Genomic DNA, 22,565 nt, shown 5'->3' on the forward strand with positions numbered 1-22,565 from the left:
GTCAGATCGTTTAAATTCTACAATCAATTCCGAAATCTAGAAACGTCAGGCTGTTTAACTAAAAACACAGAATTTGCGTTTATGTAAGAAAATTATATGATCGAGAACAATTACCAGTTGGAGTATGTATAAAAATTTATTTAACCGTTGCAAATGCATTGTGCTGGAAAGATATAAACAAGCATATCACAAGAAAAATTGTATTCTTTCCAAGTAAGGCCCTATCAATTATTGTTTCCACAATGGACATTAATGTAAATGTCTTACGTTGGTTAAATGCACCCCCATAAGATAATTGCTTTCATTGTGTTTATTTTATTTATCAATTTATTTTGGCCCTTTAAATACCAACGTATGATGTAGTGACTTGTTATATGTTTTGCAATAAGTTATTTCATGATTTTTCAAGTTGATTTCAACCTCGCATTTAGAACTTCAATATAAAATTGCGTTTTTTTTTAAACTTACGTCTTTCTGCTTCAATAAACACCAGACGCTTATTTAAAAAAAAATTTATTTAAATTTAAAAAATAGAATATGAGTCTATTCGAGGTTGTGCCTTCTTCAGACGTTCGGTAACTTATTGATTACGGAATCACAGACTTTTTTACAATGGTCTTCACTCAGGAGAACGAACCACAATTTCGTTTGTTGCGTCAATTTTTTTTTTTTTCGTTAAAAATAATTAGAGGCAAATAAACTTGCCTTCAAATCCATTTCATGTGTGGAATGTATTTGTTTGGAAAGATAAATACTTAATCTTCAAATATGGCGGAAAATTCTGTTTCAAATATTTTCTCTTGGTTTCAGCTATTTTAGCTATTTTGTGTGTGACTGTATGTGTGTGTGTGTGTAAAGGACAAGCAGGGTGATACGTTGCTTTCATGTCCTTCTCTCTACTATCATCTACCATCTTCGTATTGTATTTGTCATAATGTTTTATAGTTGCTGTATTATAATTGGCTGTTTTGCCGAATTTCTTTTATTCTTAAAATAAGGTTAATTCATCCATCTTATGTCGAGCGCAGCAGTATTTGAGATATAGTGTTTTCTTTTCTTATTCAAATTGATCAGTTGATAATAATTCAACAAAATATATTGCTTCAGTTAATAACTTGAGAACAAAATGAAAGCATTCCTTACTTCTTTCTATCCGTTACGACCTAACCTCGTTTAAAAATAAATCTATAATCCCATTGCGATAGTACATTTATTCAGTGTGTTGTGGTGAATCCAAACTTTTGTTTTGATGTCAGAATATACAAGTGAAAAATGTTTTAGTTGAAGTCTCCTCGCTAGCATGATATATGAGTGGCATGAAGAATGATATATGTGTTGGGTGCAGGTGGCATGATATTTTGTTTCCAGTCAGTTGTACAGTTTTCAATAATCGTCAGTTATCAATGAATCTCCGATAACCTTTTTGGCCATTCTACATATATATGAGTTACACATGTAGCAAGCATAAGATATATGCAAATTGACTGGCAGTTGTTGTCCAGACATCTACATAACTACTTTCGTATGTATATATGGAAAAGAATATTCCAGATCGTTGAATTCAGTTAACTTTATTTATCAGGATAGCAGGACCATATCAGGATAGTATTCGTTTCTTATCCTATCACAGTAATCTTTGAGGTTTGGAAAGGAATCTGAAAGAAATATTATATAATTAGTATTACATAAAGAAATTTTTATGATTTTTGATATAAATACCTTTTACAGCTAATCTTTCGTGTTATGGATAGTTGGAATATGTATTTGACGGTGTGTACTTTTCCTTAGCTATCACAAAAACAAAAAATAATGCGTATGTATGAAGATCTTATTCATTGACTCCCAGATCTAGTGAAATAAGTTGGCCATAGCTACAGAAGTGTAACCCCATCCACGACTTTCCTTGAAAGGCATAATATTTTATAAAATTTCTGATATAGATTTTAGAAGATAAAGATTATAAATGGGCTGGAGAAATTTTCAAAAAAAGTCTTGGAAGTTTCGAATAATTCCTTCCACCCGATTTTGTTCCCTAAAACCTCATTTACAACACGCGTTTTTTTAATAAACTTTTCCCCGACATATGTTTCAGAAGTGTGAATTACGATTATGTGTTGGAAAGGAAAGAATCATAAAATATTTTGAAGGACTACCCCCAACCATCCACCCCATTGGACTTTATTAAATGTATGTTTTTCCAGATATGAATTTTTTGGCCAGTGTAGATTGCAATTAACATTTTTTTTCTTTTTTAAATTTTATCACGTTAATTGTAGGCTGATTCGCAGGACAAATATAAACACCAGTTTGGTACTTGATTCGAATAATACCACCAAAAACTACAATATAACAGGGGTTGAAAAGAAGTATATTGCCTTGTTCCTCGCGCGAGTTAACAAGGAGTTCGTTAAAAAATATATCGCAGTCTCTATCTAAAGCAACTTGTTCTGGTAGGATTGAGGTGGGAGTATAAAGGATGTGTGTCTCATGACCCCGAAAGGGTTCAAGAGGGAACAATCGATAATGATTTGGGAAGTTTAATAATGGTTGCTTCTGATAGGGAAAAGATGGATGGAATTGTCATCTACACCCAATTTCATTGAAAAAGTATTCATTTAAAAAAGTCCCATGATGTGTGAGGGAATGACCCTCAAAAATATTTTTAAAAATATTTTTAAAAATATTTTTTCTACATAATTATAATCTATCCCTTTTAAAATGTATACCTGAAACATGCATTTTTAAGAAAGCTATGGTGTAAAAGAATTCGAAATGGAGGGCACAATTCTGTAGCATGCTATGTATTGTAGCTCATCCGTTTATTAGTGATATGTTAAACAAAGCCCGACTGACAGTTTCCCTGCACAACATCATAACCTTTATGTGATATTGTTGCTGAAATTTTTCAAATGATATTGATACATCCAAAACAAATAGGAAAAGGAAAAAAATCAGAATAACTACATACCGTTTACTAATTGATGTAAGTAACTATCGGTGTGATTATAACAAATCTGAACCAGCAAACCAAATGCACTGCAGTCAGCCAAAGTCATGAAGTTTCCGAATAAGTATTTTTTCTCACCTAAAAGTAGAAATCACCAATGAAAATTGTCATTAAATTTTTACAAGCAAGATAATGTTTGAAACTGAATAACAAATTTAGATTAGGTGGGAAAAGCTTGATCTGTTGCAGAATTCAATTCGAAAAGTTGAAAGACGTACAAAGCTGCAATCATGGCTACCAATTAATATAAGACAATAATATGGCCAACTGGCCAATAGAAGTAGAAAGATCTAGATGTCTAGCATTTCAAATAATTCCAAATGATGAAGCCACGTATATTTGTCATCAGTAACAGACAACTTTGAATAATAGATTTAAACGTTGGGTGACTTTGAATTCTGTAATTTCCAGGACTTTCGACGTAAGATAATTTTTTGTCCAATTACTGTTTTCCATCTGACTCTCACTCTTTGTAAATTGATTCAAAGCAAACATGCTAGATATACTGATAAATTGTTATATAAAAATGTTTTGCCGTCTCTGATCTATGTGAATACTTCTGAAATGTAATCTGTAAAAAACTTCCTGTCAGCCTCACAACTCTTGAGTAGATACGAGTGAGGGCGCGTGGCTTAGTGGTTAGGGCATTCGGCTCATGATCGTAAGGTTGTGAGTTCGATTCCCGGCGACGCGTTGTGTCCTTGAGCAAGACACTTTATTTCACGTTGCTCCAGTCCACTCAGCTGGCAAAAATGAGTTGTACTTGTATTTCAAAGGGTCAGCCTTGTCACTCTCTGTGTCACGCTGATTATCCCCGAGAACTACGTTAAGGGTACACGTGTCTGTGGAATGCTCAGCCATTTGCACGTTAATTTCACGAGCAAGCTGTTCCGTTGATCGTATCAGCTGGGACCCTCGTCGTCGTAACCGGCGGAGTAGATACGGCACTCCACTTTTCTGCCGTGATTGAGATAAGAAAACAGGTTAAATTTATTTCTTTAACACTTTGGCCTTGTTCAGAATTCTGCTTATTTTAATTGTAATTGGCTGTCCTTGAAACCCTCTATGATCACTTTCGACAGGATATCAAAATGGAATTTGTTTTAACGCGAAGAAAATCTTGAATTGACAGTAAGCATTTAGAAATTATAATTATTGAAATATAATGTAACTTCACAGTGTCTGGAATTTGGTTTAAAACATGTTTTTCTAAGATACACGCCCAGTTGTCTAACATATTCATTTGCTGAGGTTAAAGAAATTGTTTCTACAATATGTGTTTCCTAACAACCCTTTTCACGGAAGCCTATTCTTCATAATGAGAGTAGCAACCGTCCATAACACGATGATCTTTGGCAAAGAGTGGCAGATACTGGAGTTCGTGTCATATTATTGGTTCTGTGCAATGCTCAAACCTAAGATACTTAATTCTCAGATTATTTCAATTAACAGTCTTATTATCTTGTATTCAATAAATTCCAGTAAAATGTTAGAAGCAGTCAGAACTGAACACTCTTCTTTTGTATCTATTACGTAATTATTTTTTTTCTTTCTTTTTATTCGGCACAGATATCTTGCATTTATGAGGAAAGCGTGGCGTCCATGCTATTACCAAGATAATTAGCAATGTAACTGAAGTGAAATACCTTCAACCAAAGATTAAACCCACATCTCGGTCTTATCTTGCCAAGAGCTTATCTCTTGCTGCATAACGCTAAACAATAAATTATTAATTTGTATTCAAAATAGAAATGAAATGATTTGGGAACCGATTAAGAAAACAAGTATAAAATGTACAAACCTAAAAAGTCGGATAAAGCAGTTAAGTCTGTCTTTGCAATGCTTTTTATTTCTTCCCATGTGTGGAGACCTATTCCGTGTCCAGATGATTTTCGCATAAGAGACTTTGTGATTAAATAAGTAAATACGACATTCACTTTTAAAGCTTGGAAAAATTTTGGTTTCCGTTCGTATTTCCAACGGGACAAAAGTAGGCACCTAATTAAGAAACGAATTCATTAATTATATTTACTCGATAAGGGTTAGGTTATCGTAATTTCTTTTTTAACGTTCATGATTAACAAAAATAGGAAAATTCAAGATCAGGTGTCTTAATTAGATTAAGTTAATTTGTTTAATGGGACATTGCCGTTTTCTATCAGCAGTCGCTACAGGTGTACCAGTGTGGTAAGAGGTTTGCTTCCCAACCACATGGTTCTGGGTCCCGTTTTACTGCCTGGCACCTTAGGACCGACAAAAGCTTGTGAGTGGATTTGAGAGACGGAAACTGGAAGAGGTCCATCGTGTGTGTGTTTGTGTGCTGACATCGCGAGATTGAAAAATGATTGTCAGTGTCATACAACTAGTGCCACTCACTTCCAATATTCTGCGAGAGCATGTCTGCTCACGATGAAATATCACTTTGTTTTGAAACAGGTGAGGATTGGCAACAGGTAGGGCATCCGGCCGTAGAAAACCAGTCTCAAGCTCCGTCCGACCCATGCAAGCATAGAAAAGCGGATGGTAAAATGATAATGAATCGAGGAAATTATAAAATTTCTTTACTTGATATCAATAACCATAACAAAAAAATAACAGCTTTTAAATTCAACTTTCGTAAGTGTATAAACGATGTAAGCTTTCACAGAATATTATTTTTGTCTACTTCGTCTCAGTAGGAGAGGTCGCATCTAGAGCATCATCTATCACGGCTTAAACACAAAACAATGAAGCGCAAAGATGAAGTGATGAAACCATAAAGAATCTTGTACGGCTCATATTCGCCTAAGCTTTGTCTACCATCTTATTTACGGTAGCTAACAAATTAATTTCTTTTCCCTCGCGAAAGTTTGCATATGTTTTCATCTTACAAAGGAAAATACTCACCAGGTTGTATTTTCTTCTATCATTACTTGGAATGCTCGAGATAAAGAACGTTCATAGGGGGACAATTTTTCGTTCAGATCCACATTAAAACTGTTATTTAAATAATCGATACAAAACTGCGTGTCTTCAACCACCACTCCATTATGTTCAATCCAAGGTAGTTTACCTTTAGAAGACAGTTGGCGAATGTGTGATAGCTGGAAAAAATCAAGAGCAAAATATAAAATTCCAATCAACTAGGCTCAATTTTTTTGAGCCAGACTACACATAACTACACATCTACACCAAACAGTTTTCATATATAAAATCAAAATACGCTTTAAAAACAAAATATATTTAGTGGTGGAGTATTGTGTTTGTAAATCCTCTAATCAAATCAGCTTTTCATTGGGGCTGGCCAGATTGGAACAATCTCGAGTATAACCAGCCGAAATTGCAAAGATAATCTGGAACTAGACTGAGGAAAGAAAACTCCAAATGGCCCGGCCTTGTTTTTTTTTTGGTCCCTTTCTTTTTCATCTGCCTGGATGTTTTGTAGTCCCTTTTCTGTATCATCTGACTGTCTGGATGTTTTGCGGTCTTGTTCCATTTTTCGTATTCCTTTTTATATACATATGACGGCGAACTTACACTTTGGTCTCTTATATGTAAGTACATATATATGTGTGTGTGTGTGTGTGTGTATATATATATATAAGCAATAATAAATCTCTGAACAAGGTATAAACAGTAGCTGCAGGACAATGTGAAGTATATTTGCCACTTAAATGTGGCTAACCACTAAGGGTGGGTGCTACTGTAGCTTGTAGCCCCAGGAGAATATATATATATATATATATATATATATTATATATATATATATATATATTATATATATATATATATTTGAATGTATGTGTATATATGTGTGTGTGTGTGTGTGTTGTATGAATGTGAAACCGTCCAACCCATGTCAACATGGAAAACGGATGTTAAATGATGATGCTGACTTTCCCATGCTGGCATGGGTTGGACATGTCAATAGAAACTGGCAAATCAGAAGACTACAAACTCTGCTGTCTGTTTTTGGCATGATTTCTATAGTTGGGTGCCCTTCCTAACGCCAGCCACTTTACTGAGTGTACTGGGTGTCTTTTACATGGCACTAGCAGTAGTAACATTCAAAACAAGACTCCTCAACTGACAGGAGAGTATTATTGAGGGACAGAAAAAGGTGCTTTGCAGTAGAGGCGAAACATAGCTACCCCAGTTAAAGAGAGAGCATGAGAGTGAAGATGTGACGAGGATGCATACACCTAAGTTACAGGGAGATGTATATAGAGAAGTGAATTAGAGATGAGAGAGTCCGAAGCACCGTCCGAACGTGGCAGATGCCAGCGTCGCCTGACTGGCGTCCATGTCGGTGACACGTAAAAGCACCAAATGATCATAGCCATTTGCCAGCCCCCTCCCCCACCTGGCACCTGTGCTGGTGGCATGTAAAAAGTACCCACTACACTCACGGAGTGTTTGGCGTTAGGAAGGGCATCCAGCTGTAGAAACACTGCCAGATCAGACTGGTGCCTGGTGCAGCCTCCTGGCTTCCCAGACCCCAGTCGAACCGTCCAACCCATGCTAGCATGGAAAACAGACGTTAAACGATGATGATAATGATAAGAGTGTGAGTGCATGAGTAAGTGCGAGATTTCGAAAGGAAAATGGGAGATGGAGGGAGCGGGAATGTGAGTGGGTAGAGGTAGAAGGAGGGGATATTAGGTTGTTGTAAAGAGATTCGACAGAGACATATTGTATGAGGTAGGTTGGTGAGGAAGTGTGCGATATAGAGGAGAGGGGAATAGAAGAATATAGGGAGTAGCTAGCACAGGTAGGGGAAGGGTGGATTGTTCGGAAGATCGATTGTGGTGGAGCGTTTTGTCAGGGAACAAACTATGTAGGGAGAGGGGGTACGGGCATGAAGGACATATCATTGTGGCCTTGATTTGACTTAGCTGGACAGGTCTTCTCAAGCACAGCAAATCGCCAATTGTCTCAGCACTTTGTCATATCTGACGTGTATGGTGGCAGGGAGAAAGATGTATGATATCCTGAATAGGTTAGACATTTTCTCATGTACCAAGTGAAAAACTAATTGTTCAGAACCAGTTTTATCTTAACCAAATTTGTCTTTCATAAGTTTCTTTATGTTCTGCTTAAAACACTATCAAGAATGGGCATTTGTACACACATGTGCGCGCGCACACACACACACACACACACACACACACACACACACACACACACACACACACACACACACACACACACACACACACACACACACACACATGCTTATATACAATAATGTATCTATGTTTGGGTGTATTAATTTATATATATATATATATATATTCATATTAATAAATGTATATGATTATTTACATTCATATATATATATACATCCTGTACTAGAAGTTAAACAAACAGTCTATGAGCTAACAAAGTATTTCACATTAACTAGAATAGAGCTGAATGAAGTATTTTGCCTGGCATGCTAACTGATTGAGATAAAGTTAGGGTATTTCAACAAAAATATGTAACAAAAGGATTAAAATCACTAATTCTGATCAAAAAATGGCAGAGAAAACACCTCCTCTGATAAGGTTTTTGGAAGGGTTGTTTCAATCCTTCTGATTAACTTTCTATCCTTATTTGGCTAACAAAGCTGAGTGTTTTTTTTTTAACTATGACAATGTCAACAAATTCCACTATGGTATAGGCATAGGAGTGGCTGTGTGGTAAGTAACTTGCTTACAATCCACATGGTTCCGGGTTCAGTCCCACTACTGCGTGGCAACTTGGGCAAGTGTCTTCTACTATAGCCTTGGACCGACCAAAGCCTTGTGAGTGGATTTGGTAGACGGAAACTGAAAGAAGCCTGTCATATATATGTATATGTATATATATGTATATGTGTGTGTATATGTTTGTGTGTCTGTGTTTGTCCCCCCCACAACATCGCTTGGCAACCAATGCTGGTGTATTTACGTCCCCATAACTTAGCAGTTCAGCAAAAGAGACCGATTGAATAAGTACGAGGCTTACAAAGAATAAGTCCTGAGGTCAATTTGCTCGACTAAAGGTGGTGCCCCAGCATGGCCACAGTCAAAAGACTGAAACAAGTAAAAGAGAGAGAGAGTATGGTCATAGTGACATTTATTTCTGTTTTGCTATCCCTAAGCTCATTAATCATAAACAATAATTATAATTATATTTGTATAGTTATAATTATACAGATAATTAAATTGGGATCAGTTTTTAGTTTCCTAAAATATCCTTGCACATTTCTTAATTAAGAATCTCTTTTTCATCAATCTTTAACACTGAAATTCACCAACACTGCCTGATATAAACCAATAAAACTCCAGATTTTTCAACATATTCTGTGTTAACTTCATGTCAGATACTTGTAAATGTTTTCATTATTTTCTTTGCAGCAAATCTCTTGGCACATGTGTTACTTCTCTTCTGGTAATTTTATTACTCAAGAGAGGAAAATCTTTGAACAAGTCTTTCTGCTGATATATTACAGCTGGTCAAGATAAACATACTGACATGCAACTTCTTGCTGCTGAATTGTTGATTGTGAAAGCAAAAGAGCAAGAAATTATTTATTTAATCTCAATATCTGCATGTACATGCATATATGTGATGTGATGTGTACAATATGTAGAGATATAAAGTATGTGGATGTGAATATGTGTATGCATATATATATATATATATACATATACAAAATATGTGTAGTACTTGTATTTTAAAGGGCCAGTCTTGCTGCAATCTGTGTTACGCTGAATCTCCCTAAGAACTACATTAAGTGTGCACATGTCTGTGGAATGTTCAGTCACATTCTATTGATTGGATCAACTGGAACTCTCATTATCATAACCGACAGAGCACCAGTCATTTAGTTATACACACACTCACACTTTATATCTCTACTTACACATGTGTGAGTCTGTGCATATGTAAGTACTCATGTATGTGTGTCTAAATGTATATACATGTATTTGTATGTCTGTTTGTGTGAATCAGTGTGTATTAGAATTATAATTCAAATAATGTTACCATTTTCCTCCCTAATTCTACAAATTGTCTGGTATATAAATATAAAAATTGTTCTATTCTGGTTGCTCCCAATTTTCTGTTTAATGTCAACAATTATTACTGTCTAACCCAAATTTATAATTTTTGCATGATTTATACATATTTTGGAGGTTAGGTTAAAATCACATTTCTTTCATCATGAAATCATGGTGTAAGCCTTGCATGGGGTACAAGCATTGCTGTGTGGTTAAGAATTTTGATTACCAATCACATAGTTTTTGGTTCAGTATCATTGCACAGCACACTGGACAAGTGTCTTCTACTATAGTCCCTAGTTGACCAAAGCCTTGTGAGTGTATTCGGTGGACAGAAACTGAAAGAAGCCCCTTGTGTTTATATGTATCTGTGCATTTGTGTTTGTCCACCGGCATCATTTAAAAACCAGTTTCATTTAGTTTACATCCCTGTGATTTAACAGTTCAGCAAAGGAGACTGATAAAATAAGTGCCAGGCTTAAAGAAAAAAAAAAATAAATACTCTAGTCAACTTGTTTGACTGAAACCTTTCAAGGCAGTGCCCCAGCATGGCCACAGTTCAATAACTGAAGCAAGTAAAAGATAGTCCCCTCCTTGCTTGCTCACTGCTGCTTCATGCTCATGCTTGATGAGGTTGGGGGTCATCCTAGGTTGGTGGTCCCAGAGACATCATTATGCAGAGAGCCATCAGTGCTTTCCATCACTGGTAGTCCCATGCCAGCCCCTTTGCATCCTCCAAGATATAACAACATCAAACATAATTCATACTGTAATGAGTAACAATATCAAAATAGTAATTAATAATAAATGTTACCTCGTAAGGAATCTGACATAGTTTTAGATAGGTCTCCAGCTTCAATCGGAATGGTGACAACTCTGGTGAGCCAAGAGTTTTAAAGTGAAGAATTACTTTATCTGGTTTAGAATGGAAAACCGGTTTCCTGAAAAGTTAAAATAAAATGAAATTTTTTTTAAAAATCAAGATGGGAGATGGTTTGCAACAGAATTTAGACCACTAAGATTACAATTATTACTTTCATCATCATCATCTTCATAATTAAGGTAAGCTAGTTATAACAAGAAGTTCATTTACCGGACAGACTTTCAGTATAAAATAATGATGTCACATGAAAATATAAAAACAAGTAATCAGATTTATTTTTATAAGTTATGTAAAAGAGAGAGGAGCAGCACCCAAGTGATTTCTGGCCCTTTCAGTGTGGGTAAGAGTTATGCACTTGTTGTCTATAAAGAATAGGAATTTAGTAGCTGTGACATATCTTTTATTTTGTACTTGTTTCAGTCATTGGACTGCAGCCATACTGGAGCACCTCCTTCAAGTGTTTTCATCAAACAAATTGTCCCCAGTATTTAGTTTTAAGCCTGCCAGTTAATCTGTCTGTTGCGTTTGCCAAACTGCTAAGTTATGTGGCATAAATAAACAACAACCGGTTGTCAAGCAGTGGTAGGGGACAAACACAAAGACCCCCCTCTCTCTCTTTCTCTCTACATGATGGGCTTCTTTCAGCTTCCATTTACCAAATCTACTCAAGAGGCTTTGACCAACCCAGGAAAGACACTTGCCCAAGGCGCCATACATTGAGACTGAACACGGAACCATGTGGTCGGGAAACAAACTTCTTACCAAGTGTATTAGTGACATAAATCAAACTGATTACTAACTGGAAAGTGAAACATGTCCACAAGTGTGATTCAATGATGTCTGTCAATCCTAATGGTGTTCAAACTAGATGAGCTTTCCAAAGTGGAATGAAATAAAGCCTCTATGTTAAGACATTCACCACTCAATCATGAAATAATGATAGCTTTAGCGAGTGCATCAAATACTTTTTTTATGTCATCATCATCATCATTTAACGTCCGTTTTCCATGCTAGCATGGGTTGGACGGTTTGACTGGGGGTCTGGGAAGCCAGAAGGCTGCACCAGGCTCCAGTCTGATCTGGCAGTTTTTCTACAGCTGGGTGCCCTTCCTAACGCCAACCACTCGTCAGTGTAGTGGGTACTTTTTATGTGCCACCGGCACAGGTGCCAGGCGAGGCTGGCAACGGCTTATGTATATTTTGTTTTCCAACTTCTATGCATGCATGTCACCCCCCCCCACTCATCCTCTTACGTTCATAAGCATATTTATGTGTGTTGAAAGTGGATATTATTTTCATACAAAGCAGCAGTGCAGCAAAATTAGTAGAGACTAGGACATGATGCCTTACGGTAATTAGCTTCATTTCATTATGTTCTGAGCTCAAATCTTGCCTTGATCAATTTTTACCTTTTATCCTTCTGAGGTCGATAAAATGAAGAGCTATTCATGTAGTGCAAGATTTTAATCAAGTATACACCCTTCTAAAATTTGTAATCATTATCTTAAATAACATTTACCAATGAATTCATGTCAATATTGTCTTCTTCAGTAACTCAAGGACAATCATTGCACATATTAAGGAAACACATTTGTATTCTATCAATCCAAGTCACAGCAACATACAATTAGAACTTTTAAAATCACTACAACTGAGGCTAGCCCTCACAATCATTAACGTTCTCTTCTAGCAATTTCATGCCTACAACATAACAAAGACTGTATCACAATGACTAGGCTTCTTAAAGGCATGAAAATATTGTAGCTCCTCGAATTTGTTAACTCTTTACATTGCTCGAGACCAGTGGCGGTTCGTGTATAGACACTGCGGAACTGCAGCACCCTGTATTTCCACTCGATATTATCGATAACATTCAATATAATGAGTCCTCTTTTCCTTATATTCTTTCTTTATACTTGTACGTTATATAATCCTTAAGCTTAATGTCTGTAGCCATCCCCTAGTTTATGAAAAAATACAAAAATCCTTGAATAGAACTGTGCGCTTCACACTTACAGCAGCACAGTGTTTGGCTGTTGTGCACATGCTCACATGTCTGAGATAGGAGGCTCTACGCTAGGGAAAGAGAACATTGTCGTTCATGCAGTGCCAACCCTAGTGTGCTGGTGAAAGGTAGTGTTTCTTTTTGACTCCGTGTGTGCTGTGCTTAAAAACGTGTTTATATTCTTGAATGTGATAATGTGTAGAATGTGAAAGTGTAGAATTAAATTATTATCCTGCCTCCAGCTACAGTGTTGCTGCCAGGATTTGATAAATAGGGCAGATCCACCCCTCCCACTTATTTTGTGATTTGGGGGCGATCTTTGAAAAACAAGGGGGAATTCGCGGTGGTGTTCAATGAACAAATTATACATAATATCCGGCAGTGGCTAAAACGAAAGCGATCAAGTTTATGTATAAAATTTCTTTTTATATGCTTGTTTCCTTTTACACAATATTAAAACAATGGCTAAGAATTTTCTGAAGCAGCTCCCCCACTAATTTTATCTACGAGCCGCCACTGCGCAAGACCCTTAATGAAATGTTTCTCCAAGGTCCTGGGCAGTGCTGTAGCTGCTGAAGATGCGACATGACCATATCCGGGACAAAAGCATAGGACTGATTATCATAAAGCCAATCACTAACACTCTTAAGCCTCTGGACCACTGGTATGCGATCTTTTCGCTCTTTCTTTTCTGCATCTACTACTGGGTGATCCTGACCTTCAGAGATGGTTCACTAACTCACTCGTCTTTTTTTCTCCTCTCAACAACCATATTGTGTCTGCACTAACAACTATTCCTAATTCTTGCTCAGAACGTCAGCCTTCTGGAATTTCTTCCCTGTCCATGTTTTTCTAGCAGTCATCGACTTTTAGTCATCCAAGAGAAACATCAACTGCAAATAATGATAAATGAATAAAATAAACCAAAACTGTTCAGGAGCTTTATCGAACATTGGTTCATTGTTGGAGGCATCGTTTTTGTTTTCATCTCAATTTGTAAGGTTGTTCTGGAAAGAACCATCCTTTGATGTTTCTATTTTAAACTGGTGTCACGATGTTAAGCACTCTGGAACATTTTGTGAAATGCCAGTCGATGTAATTGACCATAATCTAGAAGGAAGTGGCCCAGCATGGCTGCAGTCCAAAGACTGAAACCAATAAAAGAATAATGTTACTTTAGAAGACGTTTTGGCTTCAAGTAGCATAATTCAGTTTGTTGAAGCAGTATAGCAAAATACTTCTTGTTGAATTGTTGTACACCAGCGTTTTCCTAATGTCTCTAGCGAGGTTGTCTTTGAGAACTTTTCTAGATGGAAAATGTAATGATAGGACTCTGTCGAGAAAGTGCCTGAAGACTCTACCCCTGCGACCCTCACAGGTACAATGGGCAGAGAAGATGGATGGATGGATAGATGGATACCGATTAACAACAAAATTGATTGCTCAGCGTACTTGAGCTTGCAAATATAAACCTCGCTTTTAATGACTCAGTGTATCCCTAAGTGATGCGAACTGAGAAACAAGGATTCTGTACATCCTCTCATTTAAGATGCTTCTCTGAATGAAATGCAAATTATACGCAAACATGACATCATGATGGTGATTTATGAGTTGGAAACTGAATTTTTTTTCACTTAATTTGCTTCAAAATTTACAGTATTCAATTAATGACGGATTTAATAAATAATTAGACGGCCAGCTCCTGGAACTGAACTAAACATTCCAAATAAACCTTAATGTAAACTAAATTCACATTACATTATTTTAACTGTGCAATTAGCCTCTTTGTAATTAGAAATAGTCAAATATAATTATAATAAAACCTATTCAGCTATAATTATTCAAAGTTTGTGTCAGTAAGGTCCTCAATACCACGATAACTAACAAATAATAATAATTGTGGCAAACAAGAAAATAATAATAATAATATACAAAATAGGAAATCGTAATTGAATGACATTGTTGGGAGTCTCAACATACTTTACCTCCAAATGTTAACATATTATATCAATTTATAGGAAAATTAGTTTAATTTGCAGCAAAAAAAAAGATCAATTGTCGTCAATAAATACAAAAATATAAGAAAATAAAAGATATACAGTATAGCTATACATCTTGTAATTAACTCATGTCCTAAAGTAACCGAGTCAAAGTATAAACGATCATTATAATAATTTGTTGTAGAAATTAGTGTCTGTAATTAAATCATAAGAAAACATTACAATAATATGAATTGTTCTCATTTGAAATTGCTCTATCTCTTTTCTCATTTCCTTCTTATCCATCCCTGCTTGTGAAGAATGGTTATGTAGAATGATGGTGTGCGTTGCAATCTAACGGAATAATTACAAAGTAATGCGATCTTCTCAGTTTGCAATTAGATGGACCATCATTAGAAGTTAATTAATGTTTCTGGAGCCACAGTAAAACGGTCTTTGACGGGATTCGAAACTGTCAATCTTTCGATCGTTGGCTCAGAACTCTTATCAACTCTGAAACACTATATTTAATTCTTTATTGCCCACAAGGGGCTAAACATAGAGGGGACAAACAATGACAGACAAAGGGACTAAGTCGATTACATCGACCCCAGTGCGTAACTGGTACTTATTTAATCGACCCCGAAAGGATGAAAGGCAAAGTCGACCTCGGCGGAATTTGAACTCAGAACATAACGGCAGACGAAATACCTATTTCTTTATTGCCCACAAGGGGCTAAACACAGAGGGGACAAACAAGGACAGACAAACGGATTAAGTCGATTATATCGACGCCAGTGCGTAACTGGTACTTAATTTATCGACCCCGAAAGGATGAAAGGCAAAGTCGACCTCGGCGGAATTTGAACTCAGAACGTAGCGGCAGACGAAATACCTATTTCTTTACTACCCACAAGGGGCTAAACACAGAGGGGACAAACAAGGACAGACAAACGGATTATGTCGATTATATCGACGCCAGTGCGTAACTGGTACTTAACTTATCGACCCCGAAAGGATGAAAGGCAAAGTCGACCTCGGCGGAATTTGAACTCAGAACATAGCAGCAGACGAAATACCTATTTCTTTATTACCCACAAGGGGCTAAACACAGAGGGGACAAACAAGGACAGACAAACGGATTATGTCGATTATATCGACGTCAGTGCGTAACTGGTACTTAATTTATCGACCCCGAAAGGATGAAAGGCAAAGTCGACCTCGGCGGAATTTGAACTCAGAACGTAGCGGCAGACGAAATACCGCTAAGCATTTCGCCCGGCGTGCTAGCGTTTCTGCCAGCTCGTCGCCTTTCTGAAACACTTTATTCACACAGCTGCATTCGTCTGCTTTAAGACCGTGTTAAAATCGTCAACTGCTTGCTGTTTGTTGATATTAAAGAGCAAATATTTTCCTTAATTTGTTGAGGAAAGGAAGATGTTTATTTTAGGGAAATGAACAGATGGTACGAGTGTACGTCGGTGCAAGGTGTGTGTATGTGTGTGTGTTTGCGTGAGCGTGTGTGGGTGTGTTAAATAGATTTTGAAGAGGGGTGGAGCTAAAAGGAAAGTAGATATTATAGTCACATTAAAATGAACAAAACGGACGTTAAAAGGTGTGGGTTTCCTGATGTTATGGTGTGTGCGTCTGTGTGTGATCTGCAAACCGAGGTAGATATATCATCCAATAAATTGCAGTTTGAGAGTTTGTTATTAACCCTGCAAATAGTATATATTCAGTATTATTGATATCACCGTGACCGACCAGGCTATCAGATGTTGCTACACATCGCTGGTCACAATGCACTTCGCATTGTTTTAGCCTTCAAATAACGCCACCCCGCTGGCTAAGCGAGCGGGCCAACAGAAGAAAGAGTGAGAGAAAGTTGTGACGAAAGAGTACAGCAGGGATCACCACCAGCCCCTGCCGAAGCCTCGTGGAGCTTTAGGTGTTTTCGCTCAATAAACACTCACAACGCCCGGTTTGGGAATCGAAACCGCGATCCTACAACTGCAAGTCCGCTGCACTAACCTCTGGGCCATTGTGCCTCCATTATTAATATGACTATCGTATTTCACCTGCCGTTACGTTCTGAGTTCAAATTCCGCCGAAGTCAACTTTACCTTTCATCCTTTCGGGGTCGATGTAATCGACTTAAGCCGTTTGTCTGTCCTTGTTTGTCCCCTCTATGTTTAACCCCTTGTGGGTAGTAAAAAAAATAAAAAAATAAAAAAATTAATATAACGATTAAGGTAGCGAGCTGGCAGAATCGTTACCACACCAGGCAAAATATTTTGCGGCATTTCGTCTGTCTTTACTGTCTGAGTTCAAATTTCACCAAGATCAGCTTTGCCTTTCGTCCTTCCGGGATCGATAAAATAAGTACCAGTTGAGCACTGCAGTCGATGTAATCGGCTTACCCCTCTCCCACCCCAGACTTTCTGGCCTTATGTCAAAATGTGAAACTAATATTGATATATTTTGCGTTGCGGTATATTGCGTGAATCTTAAGAAAAAAATCCAGTTTCTTTAATGCGATTTTAATGACGATTTATAACATGGAATTTCTCGAAAGCAAACCCGAAAGAAGTGAGATTCTCTGGGGAATTTCCCACAATAAAAAATGTGGGCGGCTTCTTTGTTTATAGCTGGTAAGGATTAAGCGATTAAATGTTGGCGATGAGGAAAACAGCGAAGATGGGGAATTAAGGTGTAAAGCCATCTTAGCTACGTTATAGGTCTCTTGGCTAATCAATGGACATCATGAATGACCATGGAATTGCACCTAGAAAATTCCGTGTGTGTGTGAGACAAAGAGAGAGAGAGTGATGTCTAAGTGGCACGCTCTCTCTCACACACACATACAAAAATGATGTATTTATGTATGTACGTGTCCATGACGACACAATCCCTTCATTCTCTCTCTCTCTCTCTCTCTCTCTCTCTCTCTCTCTCTCATACACACGCACACATGCGTCCATTTCATATAGACGTACATACACCTTGCACTTTCTCCTGTCTTTCACTTTAAAACAAAAGTAAATAAATAAATTATGGAAATTAACGAACAATCAAATGGTCCCCGTATGATCGAATTTTGACAGTTCTGAGGGGCATACCGAAAGAATGCCTCCTCGCTTGAGGCGGGTTAAAAAACTTTCAATTTGTTCAGTGTTATCAATGATATTTAAATTAACCCTTTAGCATTTAAACCGGTCATATCAGGCCAGAAGTACTCTACCCGTTCTATGTTCAAACTGGCCAGATCTGGTCTCTCACACCAACCCTACAATATCGTTTTAAAAATTAACAGCTACCTCATCAAAATCTCATAGCTACAAGATAATGCATGATTAGTTCAAAACAATGTGGATAAAAAAGCATTAATTTTGGTAGAATAATGCAAACACTAAAGGGTTAAATATCTGTCTCAACGAATGTAATCTTTTATCGAACTCACGACCAATAAAATACCCACTGGGCACCACAGATAGATACTAAATGTATCTTCGTTTTTCTTATGGTAAAATTGTAAAAAAGAGTTTGATGGTGGAGAAAGAATTTCATCATCATCATCACCACACTTCATACACTAACATTGGTAAGTAATTCTTTCTCCGCCACTACTAAGCTTTACTCTTTTACTCTTTTACTTGTTTCAGTCATTTGACTGCGGCCATGCTAGAGCACCGCCTTTAGTCGAGCAACTCGACCCCGGGACTTATTCTTTTGTAAGCCCAGTACTTATTCTATCGGTCTCTTTTTACCGAACCGCTAAGTGACAATTTTATCGGAAGAAAAGAGAAAGTTCATTTAAAATCGATCTGTTGTGCCTAGTAAGTGTTTTAATGGTTGTGAGTTCGGTAAAAATAAAATTACACCTGTAGACAGGGGCGGACTGAGCCATCGGTCAATCGGACACTGCCCGAGGGCCCGGGGCTCTGAGGGACCCGCTCACTACGTGTTAAATCCACGGATATCAATGCTAAGGGGCCCGGTAAATAGTTATGCCCGAGAGCCCTTAATACTCTCAGTCCACCCCTTCCTGTAGGTATTAACTTTAATTCAATTGTTATTAATAACATTCAACAAACTGGAAGCCCTTAGACCTGGCTCAGGCGAGGAAATATATAGTGCCTTAATACAATGTTTCGTAATTTTTTTTCAGACGTTATGATGTAGTTTAAGGAAGATTTGGCTGCTATTTCTAGCATATCGAGATACCATTGTTGTCAGTGCTGCTCCTTATACAGACGCAGGTGCAACATACAATACGAGGTTTCTGATTAGTTAAAATTACGTAACTTTAAATGCTTATAAATTTTTTATTATAATCTTTATATATAAAAGTAAGGTTGTGTGTCTGTCTACTCCGATTTAGATTCCTAACTACTCCCACATTTTGCGGTGCAGTTTAACCAAAACCGGGTATCTTATAGTCGTGATTCATATCGAGCCCTTCTGGGTATTAGCGCGCGTCTACGATGAGTCTACGATTTTAAAAATAATTTACCATCATTTTTTTCCATTTTAATGCATATTTTTTAAATGTTAGGGAAGTAACTCTCTAAAAATGTCTACGATAAGTCAACGATTTAAAAAAAAATTTACCATCATATTTTTTCCATTTTTAATGCATTTTTTGCTATTCTTTGGCTATAACTCTCTAAAAATGCTTTATAGTTATTTCCCTTACAAACCCGAGCAACGCCGGGCGATACTGCTAGTTTTTAATAAAAGTCAATATGATTTTCATCAGCATGCAAAACTACTTTGATGTAGAAAATTTGAAATATTTCATGTGGTTGAAAGAAATTTAACAGGTTGTTAAGGCGGCGAGCTGGTAGAAACGTTAGCACGCCGGGCGAAATGCTTAGCGGTATTTCGTCTGCCGTTACGTTGTGAGTTCAAATTCCGCCGAGGTCGACTTTGCCTTTCATCCTTTCGGGGTCGATAAATTAAGTACTAGTTACGCACTGGAGTCGATTTAATCGACTTAATCCGTTTGTCTGTCCTTATTTGTCCTTTCTGTGTTTAGCCCCTTGTGGGTAGTAAAGAAATAGATATTTCGTCTGCAGCTACGTTCTGAGTTCAAATTCCGCCGAGGTCGACTTTGCTTTTCATCCTTTCGAGGTCGATAAATTAAGTACTAGTTACGCACTGGGGTCGATATAATCGACTTAATCCGTTTGTCTGTCCTTGTTTGTCCTCTGTGTTTAGCCCCTTGTGGGTAGTAAAGAAATAGGTATTTCGTCTGCAGCTACGTTCTGAGTTCAAATTCCGCTGAGGTCGACTTTGCCTTTCATCCTTTCGGAGTCGATTAAATAAGTACCGGTTACGCACTGGGGTCGATATAATCGACTTAATCCCTTTGTCCTTGTTTGTCCCCTCTATGTTTAGCCCCTTGTGTGCAATAAAGAAATAAGAAATTTAACAGGTTGACCTGGGGCTTAGCAATAACTAATGATGATGAGAAGTAAGACACTGATGGAATTCAGATAATTGTTATTTCCAATATCGTCTTTTATCGTGAAATCGTACACTGAGAGACGATCGCGATTTTTATTCCAAGAAAAAAATTGCGTCTTTCTGAAGCAGTTTTGGAAAAGATGCCGGAGAAAAGGCAATGAAAGGAAAACAGAAATAGAAAACGGGGATACGAAATGTGACAAAAAATATATATAATAAAACAAATAAAGGAAATTTAAATTAATGCAAAACATAAAAAATAAAAAACATTTTTAAAATAAAAAGGAAATAATTGAAAAAGAAAAAAAGAAAAAATAATTTAGAAGAATAACGCAAAAGATGAACATACACACACGAGGGAAGAATGACAGCAAAATAGGAAGACAGCTTGAAAAAGGATCGATGAAAAATATTTTGTTTTGTTTTAAAATGTATCAGGATATTTACCTTCGGGTTAATTTATGATATAGAACAAAAACCGAACCAACAAATGCGGTGAAGAAGAAAATTGTACTAATCTCTACTGCCATGAGTGGGAAATTATTGTACGGAATAAAAATAAATCCAGATATTACGATCTTAGTTTGACAATCTTTTGTCCCCAAGTGGGTAAGAAGTAAAAAATAAAATCTATATAAGTAGAAATTTCGCTGCGAAATCTATAAATAGAAATTTCATTAACGCACATTTACTTCACAGTGAGAGGAGTGTCAACCAGCAGGACGGCATGAAAATGTATAAAAAGCTGAAAAAACACAAAGGAAGTTTGATTCTGGTGACTGGTGTCAAAAGATTGAAGAAGGCGTGTGATGTCCGCTGTGTGGAGAACATATAGGAAACCCCTGAAAGCGTGCTTAAACGAATAACATTACAGTTTCCACACCCATTTTCCTCTTATTTCCTTGATATTTATTATTGCTCTAATCGGATCAGAACATACCACATGAGGCGTGGTACTTACAAATGCCCGTTTTTTTGTTTTGTTTTTGTTTTTCTCCAATTGAGAATTAAATAAACCACTCCTTTTCTTGTGTTACCCGGACATTAGGAAAATTGGTCTATTCGAAATTATTTCCAAACCAACACACTCCCATAGAAATAAGATCACCGTTCACTTTTTAATAAGCTTTCACATAATATATCCTTTTCTACTCTAGGCACAAGGCCGGAAATATTTTTTTTTGGGGGGGGGAGGGTGCCAATCGATTAGATTGACGCCAGTACGCAACTGGTACTTAATTTATCGACCCCGAAAGAATGAAAGGCAAAGTCGACGTCGGCGGAATTTGAACTCAGAACGCAAAGACAGACGAAATACCTATTTCTTTACTACCCACACGGGGCTAAACACAGAGAGGACAAACAAGGACAGACAAACGGATTAAGTCGATTATATCGACCCCAGTGTGTAACTGGTACTTATTTAATTGACCCCGAAGGGATGAAAGACAAAGTCGACCTCAGTGGAATTTGAATTCAGAACGCAAAGGCAGACGAAATACTTGCTAAGCATTTCGCCCGGCATGCTAACGTTTCTCATTTCTTTATTGCTCACAAGGGGCTAAACATAGAGGGGACAAACAAGAACAGATAAAGGGATTAAGTCGATTAGATTGACCCCAGTGCGTAACTGGTACTTAATTTATCGACCCCGAAAGGATGAAAAGCAAAGTCGACCTCGGCGACACATTGAATAATATAGTCCTAGATGCACTGTGTATGAAAATAATACAGAATTAATCAGAATTTGGATGCCCTTCATCGCAAGGCTACTCAAACAGAACTGTCCGGGTTTTAATCAAAAACTTTGCTCCAAGTGCTTCGTCCGAACTTTCAAGATCAGAACTGCAGATTTCAAGAATTACTTTCTTGCCTGTGTTTCGCTACAGGCATCAACCTGCAGAGGTTCAATGTGAATATAAATCACATCGACCATACTATTTTGGCGGGACTGGTAATAGCTTTGGCAAATCTAGTGTTGTTGGAGGAAAAAGCGCATAGCAGAAAATGGACGAAAATGGACACATGATGGTAATGGCAACGTTGGAAGTATTGTATCGACGTCGCAGCATTGAAATAATCGCTAACTTTCAGTATCATTTTACAGCTGAATTATAGTAACCTGCGACATCGTGCTTCATGTATGATATGGAAGGGGAAAAGGCCAAGTTTGTAATATTTAAGCACTAAACTCATTGATTATAAATTTACATCCAAT

At 37.2% G+C, this 22,565-nt stretch overlaps 1 protein-coding gene across 2 annotated transcripts; it reads right to left on the reverse strand.

Annotated features, from left to right (window-relative positions):
• Positions 1-1,191: 1,191 nt before the first annotated feature.
• On the reverse strand, positions 1,192-20,973 carry LOC115210752 (failed axon connections homolog). Of its 2 annotated transcripts, none has more exons than XM_036502508.1 (6): positions 20,795-20,973; positions 10,826-10,952; positions 5,894-6,090; positions 4,815-5,005; positions 2,969-3,091; positions 1,192-1,655 (listed from the first exon to the last, which is right to left on the reverse strand). In XM_036502508.1, the coding sequence occupies exons 1-6, from the start codon at positions 20,875-20,877 to the stop codon at positions 1,579-1,581; spliced, it is 798 nt and encodes a 265-aa protein (XP_036358401.1). In that variant the 5' UTR covers positions 20,878-20,973; the 3' UTR covers positions 1,192-1,578. The 2 variants fall into 2 exon arrangements, with proteins under 2 accessions (XP_036358401.1, XP_029635324.1); XM_029779464.2 differs by having other exon boundaries at positions 2,969-3,085; positions 4,809-5,005; positions 20,795-20,972.
• Positions 20,974-22,565: the final 1,592 nt, after the last annotated feature.

Source organism: Octopus sinensis, linkage group LG4, assembly GCF_006345805.1.
Source record: "Octopus sinensis linkage group LG4, ASM634580v1, whole genome shotgun sequence".
Lineage (NCBI taxonomy): Eukaryota > Metazoa > Mollusca > Cephalopoda > Octopoda > Octopodidae > Octopus > Octopus sinensis.